The sequence below is a fragment of the Oncorhynchus clarkii genome, chromosome 5 (genome assembly GCF_045791955.1).
Source record: "Oncorhynchus clarkii lewisi isolate Uvic-CL-2024 chromosome 5, UVic_Ocla_1.0, whole genome shotgun sequence".
Classification (NCBI taxonomy): Eukaryota; Metazoa; Chordata; class Actinopteri; order Salmoniformes; family Salmonidae; genus Oncorhynchus; species Oncorhynchus clarkii.
Genome location: NC_092151.1, coordinates 33,572,084 through 33,586,079, shown reverse-complemented (window position 1 = coordinate 33,586,079; position 13,996 = coordinate 33,572,084). Strand labels below are relative to the sequence as shown.

Sequence of the window (13,996 nt, the reverse complement as noted above, 5' to 3'; positions counted from 1 at the left end):
AGCCCTTGAATAGCTGAATCTGGCAACATGCAACAATTTCAACAATTTTACTGAGTTACAGTTCATATAAAGAAATCAGCCAATTGAAATCAATTCATTTGGCCCTAATCTATGGATTTCACATGACTGGGCAGGGACGCAGGCATGGGGGAGTCAGGTCCAGCCAATCAGAATGAGTTTTTCCTCCCAAACCGCATTATTACAGACAGAAATACTCCTCAGTTTCATCAGCTGTCCGTGTGGCTGGTCTCAGACGATATTGCAGGTGAAGAAGCCGGATGTGGAGGTCCTAGGCTGGCGTGGTTACACGTGATCTGCGGTTGTGAAGCTGGTTAGACGTACTGTTAAATTCTCTAAAACGACGTTGGAGGTGGCTTATGGTAGAGAATTTAACATTACATTCTCTGGCAACAGCTGTGGTGGACATTCCTGCAGGCAGCATGCCAATTGCAAGCTCCCTCAAAACTTAGAGACATTTGTGGCATTGTGTGACAAAATTGCACATTTTAGAGTGGCCTTTTATTGTCCCCCAGCACAAGGTGCACCTGTGTAATGATCACGCTGTTTAATCAGCTTCTTGATATGGCATGCCTGTCAGGTGGATGGATTATCTTGGCAAAGAAGAAATGCTCACTAACAGGGATGTAACCCAATTTGTGCACAGCATTTGAGAGAAATAAGCTGTGTATGGAACATTTCAGGGATCTTTTATTTCAGCTCATGAAACATGGGAACGATACTTTGTGTTTATATTTTTTGTTCAGTATGATTCAGGGCTACAACACAATTGTGAAACGTCTGGAGGTCTCAGAGGAGAGGTTTGAAAACCACTGAGTTAATGGCCAGGCGAGTTAGTCCCCTACCTTCCAGACGAGCTGTGACAGGTCCACTAGCACCAGTGTAGAGAGGGCAGGGATACTGGTGCTGCTGGTGCGAACCTTGGCATGAGGACCACCAACGTGGTGTACTTTCTTGCCTGTGGTGTATTGTGTGTAGACCTCCAGGCCAAACTCCTGAATGAGGTCCATGACGTATGTCTGAGTGCTGAGGTAAGCGGGACAACAACAGTTAGATTAGCAGAGTGATCATCTTTTGACTTTGATTTTAACAGCAAGGTCAACCGAGACTAAATATAAAATCAACCCACTGGGCAAAGAAGTTAATTCAACGTCTATTCCACGTTGGTTCAACGTAATTTGACGTGAACGTTTTTGGGATTCAACCAGTGTGTGCCCAGTGGGAACATACATTGTCCATTATTTCATCAAAAAATTTTCAGTTCATTTATTCATTTCTTGATTTGAATGTGCTGAAAATAAATCTATGATGAGGCTGATTATTTATCCAAGCTGAGGCTCAGTAGTGTGATTCTGGTATGCACCCTCCCTCTTTTATCACAGTCAGCTGAAGTCTCTAAACTCCTGAGAGGGTGACACATTTAAACTTATGTGGTGCATGTCAAATGATCACTTTCTTTTCCCATAATAAATAATAGTCTGTTCCATGTTCTGACTGCATCCCTCTACTACCGTAGGTCTAAGAGGTTCCTGTCCTCTTTGCACCACCTGACAGACGACACAATGACAACCGTCTTAGCTGCCTGGGTGCAGCAGTGGCCTCTACCAGTCTTCGCTCCAGGTCGATAGTAATCTATATAATCGTTCTAAGCCTGTGTCTAAGTGCGTCCCAGTAAGTCGATTTGTAATGATTTCTGTCCTGGATGAGGTCCACTATTATTCTCCTGTAGTAATCATGTCTCCTTTTTGGGATGTATTGATAGCAGCTTTTGTGATTTCCTCAAAGCTCTCCTACTTTGCAGTACTCTCGGAACACAGATATGTCCTGTTCTGTTCTGTTCATTCCCTCCAATAGCTTGGGAATGTGACTGTGTGAGAGGGAATTTCATGGGCCTTTTTCATAGGCTTATACAGTATAATGGAATATCAATGACTGAAATGTACTGTACTAGTTGGCACTTCCACTTGTCATCCTTATGAATGTAAACTATGTATGAACTTTGTTTCTTTCCAAAGGTAAGCAAAAATCAGTCAGTCCATGTTCAATGTACTGCAAAGAGGCACATTAATTCCCTTCATAATGCCACTGCTCTGCTTGGCTGGATGACAAATTACCATTGATAAATTGTTCTTCATTACTTACCATTCATCATTTAGACAATATTGTTGAGATGAAGCTACATATGATGACAGGTTTGGTTTCTTTTTAAATGTAATCCGTTAGTTACTAGTTACCTGTCCAAAATTGTAATCATTAATGTAATTTGGGGATTACCCAAACTCAAATGGAACAAACTTTTTCAATGCTGAATTGAACGTCAATGAGAAAACAGAAAGGTCTCATTAATGTATTTTTCCCCCCCAAACATCCTTTCTGAATTATAAAGTAATCCAAGAAATAATCCTCTTGTTTTTCAAAAGTATTTGTTTACAGTTATAGTTTTTTTGTAGGCCCAATCAGATTACATGTAAGCCTAATTGATTATTCACCCTACATTGATTATGAAGTTAGGCTAAACCCAATTGTAACACCTCCAATGTATGAAATGATTTTGCATTTACCACTACCGCACTGAGTGACATGGCACCATTCCAAGTAAACTCAGTGGTAGAGGTAACATAGTAAATGTAAATTCAGGATATGCCTATGAATAAGTTGTGTTTTGTATGGTATGTATCATTTATGGATGTCCATCATCGATTTCGTATGATATGAATTGCAATTCGTAACATATCATACGAATTGTAATTGGTAGAATATGTTATGAATTGAAATTTGTACAATATGTAAAACATTTGCTAAACATATGATATGTTACGAATTCCAATTTGTTAGGTGACTAACATTAGCTAGGCTAGGGGTTATGGTTAGGGTTTAGGGTTAGGAGTTAGGTTAAAGGGTTGCGGTTAGGGTTATGGAAGGAAGGGTTAGCTAACATTATAAGTAGTTGCAAAGTTGCTAAAAACTAGTAAGTAGTTGCTAATTAGCTAAAGTTGTCCGTGATGAGATTTGAACATACAACATTTGGGTAGATAGATGTTTGTGTTATATGCCTCCCCATCCACCCAGACAAACCACTTTAGTTTTGTTTTTGACTTAAGTAACCATACAAAAAATAACATGCCATACTAATTTGAACGTCCCGGATTTACGTTTACTATGTTACATCCAGTCTATGAGACCAGGCTGTTCCAAGAACCTACCTGCCAACCCACTGCCCTCCCATGTCCCAGCGATCAATGCCGTGGGCGGCAAGTAATTCCTGGGTAACAGTTCGTCCTCCTACCCGGTCTGGAAAAACACATACACCTTCAATTGCATTAAATGTTCATATTTATAATAGTGTTGCTTTATAATTCTGTTACGAATTGTTAAAATATTTCATATTCTTGGACTGTGATTTCTGCTCCTCAAAATTAGGCACGTAAACAAATCACAGGCCACAACTTAATTTCTATGACAGCAAATGGGACGCGTCGAAGCCGCTGTCACAGGCTAGATGCGGAGAACGTTGATTGTTTCGCTGCATAATGAATGCCAAACAGTTTTGTCAAACCTTTTCCTTCCAGAATTAATATTCTGAGTTTGCCATTTCTCTTCCGCAGAGTCTGAGCAGCACTCAGTCCTGACAGCCCAGCGCCGACAATAACAACATCCCACGTTTCTTCAGTCATGACTGCAAAACTCTGAAAACTTGGACTATTCTAATTTAACTGTTGGCTAAATGTTTCGTACTGAAGACTGTAACTGCTTTATCAAACTTTTACACCAGATAAGTCGTTTACATAATCGAGCCATAAACAGTCATGTGGATGACTTCGGGACTGGAAGAAAAAACCCAACAGCATATAGCCTAGTTGGCACTCCATACATGATTTAGCAAAACTGGGTAGAAGGTCATGAAGGCCCAATGACTGGGTAGAAGGTCATGAAGGCCCAATGCATAGGATAAAGATTAGCTCCATATGTGTAGGCTATAGTTTATTGTGCAGTTATTGCCTGTTGCTCCAGGCTTCTATGCACAGATCTTATTTATTCTCAATATTATTTTAATTTTAACACTGAATCCAACAGTCACAGTCTAGTCCTTGACCTGCGGTATATCACAACAATTATAGATACATCATGGCTCTTCTTTTAGTAACACATTGCTTCAACCCTCCATAAGGCCTACATAAAGATGTCATAAGGATGACATAACACATGTCATGATATTAATGATTTAACACAAACGTTTCCAAGGCAGCAATCTGACTACCAGTCTCACATACGGTAACATAATCATTGGATTAGTAGTGGGAGAAAACAACATTCTCTGGTCTGATGAAACCAAGATTGAACTCTGGCATGAATGCCGAGCATCACGTCTGGAGGAAACCTGGCACTATCCCTACTGTGAAGCATGGTGGTGACAGCATCATGCTGTGGGGATGTTTTTCAGCGGCAGGGACTGGGAGTCTGGTCAGGATTGAGGGAAAGATGAACGGAGCAAAGTAGAGAGAGATCCTTGATAAAAACCTGCTCCATGTTTCATCTGTCTTCATCTGGGATGGGATACTGCATGTCCAGGAAATTAAAGCCACAAATAATGCTAATGTCATGCAGTTGGCAATGTTACAGGAATATTTTATGGACAAACAAGAAAAACCTTATGGTAAATTGTAGTACCTGCTGAGGGGGCTGGCATAATTTAAGGGTTGACTGGGGTTTATTTTAGAGGCAATTCATATTAACTGGTCTTATTTGTTTTTGAGGAAATAGGCAATTCACAGTCACACATGAGGATCTGTGGACTGCATCTCTAAAGAATGTTCTGTTTTGGTTATTTCATATTTTAATTGGAAATGTAGAAGTCCTGTTCCAATTACTATAGTTAATTTATCAATTTTAGCCAATTTGGTTGTTTAATCTATTTAATTGATTCACTCCCCACCACACCTTGTGTATCCTGGACTAACCAGTAACCAGATGAATAACCTGTTTGTTGTCACCTGAGACATGGCTGTTTGGACCACATTACCATGGCCTCCTAGCTCTTTGTTTGAAACCAGAGCTCATCCACAGATGGTAGGCGACAAAGTGAACAAAATATTTGACAAAGAGTGACTATCCACAAAATCTAAACATTTTCAAATGTGTGTAACTCCCATAGCGCTGGTGACACTTTATGGCAGTCCACACTAATTCTGGTTTAAGGTTTCTTTGGAAAAAGAGAAAACAGGTTTTGATAGAACTGTCCAATGAGATTAGCCTATGCTAATGAGATGGAGGAGGAAGACAGGCATGACCTGCTGTGTCAGAGGTATAGAGAAGAAGAAAGAGCAGAAGAGACGGAGAAAGAGAACCTGCTGACATGCTTTGTCGAATGATTGGAATGGTTCTAAATTTGGATGAGCGACGTTCATTCAGGTGAATTGTGTTCATTGTCACGTTGATTTCCCCTTTGTGCTATTGTGAGCGTTTTAGTTTTTTGAGCTACCTTGTATTGTTTTCAACCCTTGTTATAAAATCATATCACATTTTATTTGTGACATGCTTTGTAAACAACAGGTGTACATTAACAGTGTGCGAAAACAGCAGTGCGAAAACACTGTTGTAGTCTATGTGGCTTCAAACAATACATTTGAAAAATAAATACATTTTTGTGGAACTACTGTTTGGGTGCTTTAACCAAAGGGAACATCTAGTTTTAAAACGTTTTGATCTACCTGTCTAAAACAATAGGTATTTCACAAAATACCCTATCCAAGAAGAAATAGTTTATCTAAGCATTTAGCTTTATTTTGTTAATATCAGTACATTATCTTTTTGATTCTAAAAATACTTTGAAGTACGTGTAGGTTGAACAGAATTTAGGTGTAGCAGATGCAGCTGTATAACTGATGCTTTAGCGTGACGCAGCTCACAACTATATACCTCTTTGTTCAGTGTACCTGCTCTTCTTTTATACGTTGTCTATTTCAACACTCTGCTTCAAGTCTGTTACACAGTTCAAGTCAGGACAGTTAGGCAGCAGACAATATAAAGAATACAGTCTACACAACACTTTGTCTATTATTTTCTCTTCCATCCAGGTTCATTTTGCAATGAAGGTGTGTTTTCACAAATTGTCCCTCCACAAACCGGGACGCTCAGAACACCATGTCATGTGCTCATCTAGTTTTCAAGCAGGGCACCACAGAGAGCTATATGTATTTTCAAAGCATTGCTGCATGTGCTTGTCTGTTCAATGTTGCCATGGTTCAAAATGTCTATCCATGCATTCCTAGCTCTCACCCATGGTCTTCCATGATCGGGATATGTGCAATCACAGTTTTTCTCAATGCAGGTGAGGAAGAACACCCTACACACAAACACACATGCACACACACACATGCACACACACACACATGCACACACACACACATGCACACACACACATGCACAGTAATCTGTAAAGTGAGGAAGTAATTAATTTCTATTACTAACTTATTCCTGAACTCGACACTGGAAACTGGATTGTTACAGACTGAATAGAACAGTCTATTTATTCAAGGATGGCAATCCTTACACTGGTCATCCCTTGGGTAATGGTCTCCAGGTGAGTTGCCATGGTGGATACTGCCAGTTCGTTCACAAGAAGGCTTTTGTCTCTCTCTTGAGGATGTACTAGTGTCCTGTAAATGTTGAGTTTGATTGCATCTCTCAGTTACTTCATTTGAATATGCTCATCTAACAAACTAACACGAGAACACACAATAACAAACATCTCAAGTTGTTATTATAGAAGTCAAGGATACAGCATAAATGTGTTTTTTTCACCATTTAAAAAACTATAGTCAGGGAGATGTAAATTATAAAGAAAAAGCTGAATACTAAATATCTCTCCTATGTTCTCTAAGCAGTAGGCCTACTGTAGTAATTAGTATTAGAAGGTCAAATTCAATAGACTTGAGAAGTTGTCGCTAGGGTTCACAGTAACAGTATTTGAATGGCCCTAGCTGGCAGCATGGGGATGCAGCTGACCTCTACTGGTCCTCAGACCGTCCAGAGGGCCCAGGGGGAGAGAATTACCCTGGTGTGTACATACACACCTGACCCCTCGGACACTGGAGAGCTGGATATTGAGTGGTCAGTGGTCAGCCCAGATACCACCCAGAAGGACCAACTGGTAAGTGGCACTGAAGTTACCAAGTTATTCTAGGTGAGATCTCAGATTGTAATATAAAGTTCTCTCCACAACCTTTCAAGCAATCACAAAACATGCTGTTAGATAAAGTAGCGAGTTCAAGGATAGAACCAAGTCCATTACTTCCATCTGCTCACCTCTTGTTGCTAAGATATATCAAACATCTGTTGATTTTTTTCCCCCCGTTCTTCTGATTTTTCAAATGTTTGGACTTCTTCAGCTGTTGTCCTATGCAGGTGGGAATAAGTACATCCATGGTAACCCTGGTCTAACTAAGGGGCTGGACTTCTTCAGCTGTTGTCCTATGCAGGTGGGAATAAGTACATCCATGGTAACCCTGGTCTAACTAAGGGGCTGGACTTCTTCAGCTGTTGTCCTATGCAGGTGGGAATAAGTACATCCATGGTAACCCTGGTCTAACTAAGGGGCTGGACTTTGCTGCTGGCGACCCTTCCCTGGGTGATGCATCCCTCTCCATCGCTTTCCTGTCACCAGCCCATTCTGCCACCTACCAGTGTAAAGTCAAGAAGTCACCGGGAGTGGACATGCAGAAAGTGTCCCTGGTCGTGATGGGTGAGACAGACGTCACATTTCAACTTTGGGCTAACGTGTCAACATGCTGCATTATTTAAGCCTGGCTGTTGGACTCACACCTGTAGTGTGGCTTGGTTTTAGTTAGTTGTGACAACTTGAATATCTTAAGGCGAATAAGTTCATGAAAATGTGGTTAGTTTTCTCCTCAAGAGAATGTCACCACTCTTTATTTTCATTGTCATGTTTCTTTTGACCTCGTGAACCTCCAACTGTACTTCTGAACAACCTCCAAGGTACAGCAAGACCTTCAAACGGAGTATTTCTAAAGTGCTTTCACAAATACAAGTGTCACACTGGCAATGTTCTACTCAATAGTCCATAACAAGTTCAGTTGGAGCTAAAACTTCCTCACAGTTACTGCAGCTTTAAGTCAGTTCTATTTTGCTGTGCTTCGCCATTCTCGTTCTCAACCGAAGTTTTCCTATCCTTTTTTTTCTTTAACCTTTTTGTCTTTTACCTTTTGTCTTTTACCTTTTGTCTGCACTTTTTTTCACTCTGCTGCTCTTTAATTCTTTCTGTCTATCTCCCTCCCTGCGTATAATAGAGCGGTATTGTGTGTGGTGGGAAAATAAGCTTTGGTGAAAAGAAAATACAGTACTACACCCTGAATAGAGGCACTAACAAAAAAAGTGGCCTTGTTATCCAACAATGGAAACAAAGCTTACCTCAGAAAGTGTCAGAGACCTGTCATTCTCTACCCTGGCAAGCAAAGGTGTCCTTGGCTTTATTTAATAAATACAATGTAGTTACCCTATGTAATATTCCAGATGGGTCTCTTTTCTAATGTTAAGGTAGAAATAAGCACTGTCCTCTTTAATGTATTCAGTTGTTTTAAACTGTGACAGAGCGGATATTTGTGTAATTATTATTCCTTTGTCGTCAGTGCGTCCTTCGGTGCCTAAATGCTGGGTGGAGGGTGGGGAGGCAGTGGGGGAGACTGTCTCCCTGCACTGCAAGTCATCCGAGGGGTCCTCTCCCCTCAACTACGCATGGAAGAGAGAAAGAGGAGGTCCCATCCCACCCTCAGCCACACAGAGTAAGTCTGACCTTTACTGGTTTCATGGTGAATTACAGCATCAAAGCACGTTTTAACAGAAACTGTATCGAAGCTGACTGGTTATGCAATGAAAAATAAACGTGTTCATTGCTGCTCTTCATACTTTGTGATCCATGAGACCGTGTGACTGGGGAGTTGTTGATCAGCAATCACTCTGAGAGCTTTGTGGGGATTTACATGTGTGAGGTGACCAATGCTGTGGGGGATGAGAGGTGCAGAGTCAAACTGACAGCTAACAAACGTAGGTACACACTCAGTCACTCATTCAGTCAATCCCTCACTCAGTCATTCACTCACGTTTAAAGCACAAAAAAAGTTAAAAAGTTCCTTCACCTGGTGCTTGTTCCCTCCATCTCCCTAGCCCCTAACAGAGCAGGAGTGATAGTGGGTACTGTGGTGGGTTGTCTACTGCTCATCATCATTCTGGCGATACTCATATGGCTCCTCATCTACAAGTGTGATGCAAGGTTCACACGCTATGAGAAGGAAGTGTCTAACGATATCAGGTACCGGAGAATGTACTGTATTCACACTAAGACCGTAGGTCAGGGATGGGCAACTTTGATGGGGGTGTGGGCTACAAAATTCTGAACTCATGAGAGGCCGCAGTGGCTCGCAGGTCTGCGTACCCACATCCATACCCGCACGTGCAGTCAGAACTGGCCTCACTGCAATTGTACAGATGTTGCCATGGGCAGAGAGAGTATTTAGCAATTTTATAAATAATTTCATGCAATTCTATTTATTAGTGTGAAACTTCCTTTAATTATACACATTTTGCTATAGGGTGGGGAGAAATGTTTGCAGTGCAAGAAAAAGTACATGAACCCTCTGCATAAATTGGTCATAAAATTAGATCTGATCTTCATCTAAGTCACAACAACAGACAAATACAGTCTGCTTAAACAAATAACACACAAATTATAATATTTATCTTGTCTATATTGAATACATCATTTAAACATTCACAGTGTCGGTTTGAAAAAGTATGTGAAAAGCTAATTGGAGTCAAGAGTCAGTTAACCTGGAGTACAATCATTGAGACAAGATTGGAGATGTTGGTTAGAGCAGCCCTGCCCTATAAAAAACACTCACACAATTTAAGTTTGCTATTCAAGAGAAGCATTGTCTGATGTGAACCATGACATCGGGTGATGTAGGTGTCCTGGAGGGCAGGTAGTTTGACCCCCGTGATGCGTTGTGCAGACCTCACTACCCTCTGGAGAGCCTTACGGTTGTGGGCGGAGCAGTTGCCGTACCAGGCGGTGATACAGCCCGACAGGATGCTCTCGATTGTGCATCTGTAGAAGTTTGTGAGTGCTTTTGGTGACAAGCCGAATTTCTTCAGCCTCCTGAGGTTGAAGAGGCGCTGCTGCGCCTTCTTCACGATGCTGTCTGTGTGGGTGGACCAATTCAGTTTGTCTGTGATGTGTACGCCGAGGAACTTAAAACTTACTACCCTCTCCACTACTGTTCCATCGATGTGGATAGGGGTGTGTTCCCTCTGCTGTTTCCTGAAGTCCACAATCATCTCCTTAGTTTTGTTGACGTTGAGTGTGAGGTTATTTTCCTGACACCACACTCCGAGGGCCCTCACCTCCTCCCTGTAGGCCGTCTCGTCGTTGTTGGTAATCAAGCCTACCACTGTTGTGTCGTCCGCAAACTTGATGATTGAGTTGGAGGCGTGCGTGGCCACGCAGTCGTGGGTGAACAGGGAGTACAGGAGAGGGCTCAGAATGCACCCTTGTGGGGCTCCAGTGTTGAGGATTAGCGGGGTGGAGATGTTGTTGCCTACCCTCACCACCTGCGGGCGGCCCGTCAGGAAGTCCAGTACCCAGTTGCACAGGGCGGGGTCGAGAACCAGGGTCTCGAGCTTGATGACGAGCTTGGAGGGCACTATGGTGTTAAATGCCGAGCTGTAGTCGATGAACAGCATTCTCACACAGGTATTCCTCTTGTCCAGGTGGGTTAGGGCAGTGTGCAGTGTGGTTGAGATTGCATTGTCTGTGGACCTATTTAGGCGGTAAGCAAATTGGAGTGGGTCTAGGGTGTCAGGTAGGGTTGAGGTGATATGGTCCTTGACTAGTCTCTCAAAGCACTTCATGACGGTAGTCGTTTAGCTCAGTTACCATAGTTACCATAGCTTTCTTGGGAACAGGAACAATGGTGGCCCTCTTGAAGCATGTGGGAACAACAGACTGGGATAGGGATTGATTGAATATGTCCGTAAACACACCAGCCAGCTGGTCTGCGCATGCTCTGAGGGCGCGGCTGGGGATGCCGTCTGGGCCTGCAGCCTTGCGTTTAAATGTTTTCCTCACGTCGGCTGCAGTGAAGGAGAGTCCGCATGTTTTAGTTGCGGGCCGTGTCAGTGGCACTGTATTGTCCTCAAAGCGGGCAAAAAAGTAATTGAGTCTGCTTGGGAGCAAGACATCCTGGTCCGTGACGGGGCTGGTTTTCTTTTTGTAATCCGTGATTGACTGTAGACCCTGCCACATACCTCTTGTGTCTGAGCCGTTGAATTGAGATTCTACTTTGTCTCTATACTGACGCTTAGCTTGTTTGATTGCCTTGCGGAGGGAATAGTTACACTGCTGCTATGTGTAACTACTGACATCTTCAACGCACGTTCTAATGAACTCGCTCACCGAATCAGCGTATTCGTCAATGTTGTTGTCTGACGCAATACGAAACATATCCCAGTCCACGTGATGGAAGCAGTCTTGGAGTGGGGAATCAGATTGGTCGGACCAGCGTTGAACAGACCTCAGCGCGGGAGCTTCTTGTTTTAGTTTCTGTCTGTAGGCAGGGATCAACAAAATGGAGTCGTGGTCAGCTTTTCCGAAAGGAAAGCGGGGCAGGGCCTTATATGCGTCGCGGAAGTTAGAATAGCAATGATACAAAGGTTTTTCCAGCCCTGGTTGCGCAATCGATATGCTGATAAAATTTAGGGAGACTTGTTTTCAGATTAGCCTTGTTAAAATCCCCAGCTACAATGAATGCAGCCTCCGGATATATGGATTCCAGTTTGTAAAGAGTCAAATAAAGTTTGTTCAGAGCCATCGATGTGTCTGCTTGGGGGGGAATATATACGGATGTGATTATAATCGAAGAGAATTCCCTTGGTAGATAATGGGGTCGACATTTGATTGTGAGGAATTCTAAATCAGGTGAACAGAAGGACTTGAGTTCCTGTATGTTGTTTGGAATGAGACTAACGTGAGGTAAAGAATAATTCATTAATTAGAAGACTAATTGATCAGATGTTAAAATATCTGAAGAGTTATATTAGGAAAATTATAACTTTGTAACCTGAAGATTTTCTTTGGTGCCCTGACTTCCTAGTTAATTACATTGACATGATTAGTTTAATCACGTAATAATAATTACAGAGAATTGATTTGATTAAAATAACAGTCTTCACTTTAATGATGCCAAAGACATGACAAGTGTCAGCTAAAGATTATCAGAAATCTCTGGAACATGCTAACATCTGTTGACGAATCTACAATAAGTAAAACACTAAACAAGAATGGTGTTAATGGGATGACACCACGGAAGAAGCCACTGCTGTCCAACAAAAAATATTACTGCAAGTCTGATGTTCATAAAAGAGCATCTGGATGTTCCACAGCTCTACTGGCAAAATATTCTATGGACAGATTAACTAAAGTTGAGTTGTTTGGAAGTAACTCACAACACTATGTGTGGAGAAAAAAAGACACCGCACACCAGCATCAAAATCTCATCCCAATTGTAAAGTATGGTGAAGGGAGCATCATGGTTTGAAGCTGCTGTGCTGCCTCAGGGCCTGGACAGCTTGCTATCATCGACGGAAAAAATGTATTCCCAAGTTTATCAAGACATTTTGCAGGAGAATGTGAGGCTATCTGTCTGCCAATTGAAGCTCAACAGAACTTGGGTGATGCAACAGGACAACGACCCAAAACACCGAAGTAAATCAACAACAGAATGGCTTCAACAGAAGAAAATACGCCTTCCTGACCTCAACCTGATTGAGATGCTCTGACATGAACTCAAGGGAGCGGTTCAAACCAGACTCCCAAAGAATATTGCTGAACTGAAACAGTTTTGTATAGAGGAATGGTCCAAAATTCCTCCTTTGGCAATTATTGCTGCCAAAGGAGGGTCAACCAGTTATTAAATCCAAGGGTTCACATACTTTTCCCACCCGGCACTGTGAATGTTTACACGGTGTATTCAATAAAGACATGAAAACATATACTTTTTGTGTGTTATTAGTTTATTAAGCATACTGTGTTTGTCTATTGTTGTGACTTAGATGAAGATCAGGTCAAATTGTATGACCAATTTATGCAGAAGTCCAGGTCATTCATTCCAAAGGGTTCACATACCTTTTTTTGCCACTGTAGCTGGCTAGAGTAACTAACCAATCCAAAAATGTTGTGCTGACATGGGATAACTGAGTGACTGTCAGTGACTGACATAACAAGAGAAAAACTGCTGATACACAATCACATTTTTATATTGCACCTTGTGTATTCTACTATTGTAAGTTGAGACCTCAACTGAGTTCCTAAAATTATATATATATATATATATGTATATTTATATTTAATGCAGGCCCCATGCCAGTTGCCTATCCCTGCTATAGATAGTTCTGTGGCCATACTGCTGTTTCCACTTGCCCTCTTACCCCCTGCCCCTGTTCTTCTTCCCCCAGGGAGGACGTCCCGGCCCCAGAGAGCCGGCCACACAGCCGAGGCAGCAGCCGGGGCGCAAGCCTCCACCCTGGGGTAGCCTACAGCCAGGTGGGAATGCAACAGACGGGGCACTCAGATCGAGGACACACACACATCCCATCCAGCAACACTGGATACACACCTGTCAAATATGACAGCAGATACGGCTTCGCTGTGTGATCGGAGAGAAAGATGATAACAATCATGTTTTGCAGGGTGAAATTAGGTACATTCCCTATTGTGACTTTGAAAGGCATTTCATCAGTGGGTTTTAATCATATAAAAGACCATGATAATTAATTTGAAATGAATACTGTTGATAGATGTTGCTTTGGCATTGGAATAAGATAACAAGCAAATACTACAAAAGAAGCAGAACACACAGAGTTCTTTATTCTCCAAATCATTTTTCTAAGTCATAATATCAAAGCCACA

The 13,996-nt window shown here is 42.0% G+C and overlaps 2 protein-coding genes across 2 annotated transcripts in view; one reads left to right on the top strand and one right to left on the bottom strand.

The window, feature by feature from the left end:
• The window catches only part of LOC139409960 (probable flavin-containing monoamine oxidase A), a 46,314-nt gene extending 42,456 nt beyond the window's left edge, over positions 1-3,858 (bottom strand). The window contains exons 1-3 of the mRNA XM_071155373.1: positions 3,575-3,858; positions 3,222-3,309; positions 864-1,044 (exon numbers count right to left, since the gene is read on the bottom strand). Coding sequence (XP_071011474.1) covers positions 864-1,044; positions 3,222-3,309; positions 3,575-3,692 — 387 coding nt within the window. The 5' untranslated portion in view covers positions 3,693-3,858. The remainder of the gene's footprint in view (positions 1-863; positions 1,045-3,221; positions 3,310-3,574) is intronic.
• Positions 3,859-5,355: 1,497 nt separating this feature from the next.
• LOC139409959 (V-set and immunoglobulin domain containing 8a) lies at positions 5,356-13,996 on the top strand. The gene is made up of 8 exons (XM_071155372.1): positions 5,356-5,427; positions 6,288-6,346; positions 6,999-7,168; positions 7,555-7,759; positions 8,664-8,816; positions 8,956-9,078; positions 9,199-9,343; positions 13,543-13,996. The coding sequence occupies exons 1-8, from the start codon at positions 5,372-5,374 to the stop codon at positions 13,739-13,741; spliced, it is 1,110 nt and encodes a 369-aa protein (XP_071011473.1). The 5' UTR covers positions 5,356-5,371; the 3' UTR covers positions 13,742-13,996.

What these genes read in the sequence shown, in the direction of transcription:
- LOC139409959 (XM_071155372.1), top strand. Translation starts at nt 5,372, where the DNA reads ATGCTTTGTCGAATGATTGGAATGGTTCTAAATTTGGATGAGCGACGT. An exon ending in CCACCCAGAAGGACCAACTG is followed by an intron (nt 7,169 to 7,554) that starts GTAAGTGGCACT and finishes GGACTTCTTCAG; the next exon opens with CTGTTGTCCTATGCAGGTGG. An exon ending in CCCACCCTCAGCCACACAGA is followed by an intron (nt 8,817 to 8,955) that starts GTAAGTCTGACC and finishes GTGATCCATGAG; the next exon opens with ACCGTGTGACTGGGGAGTTG.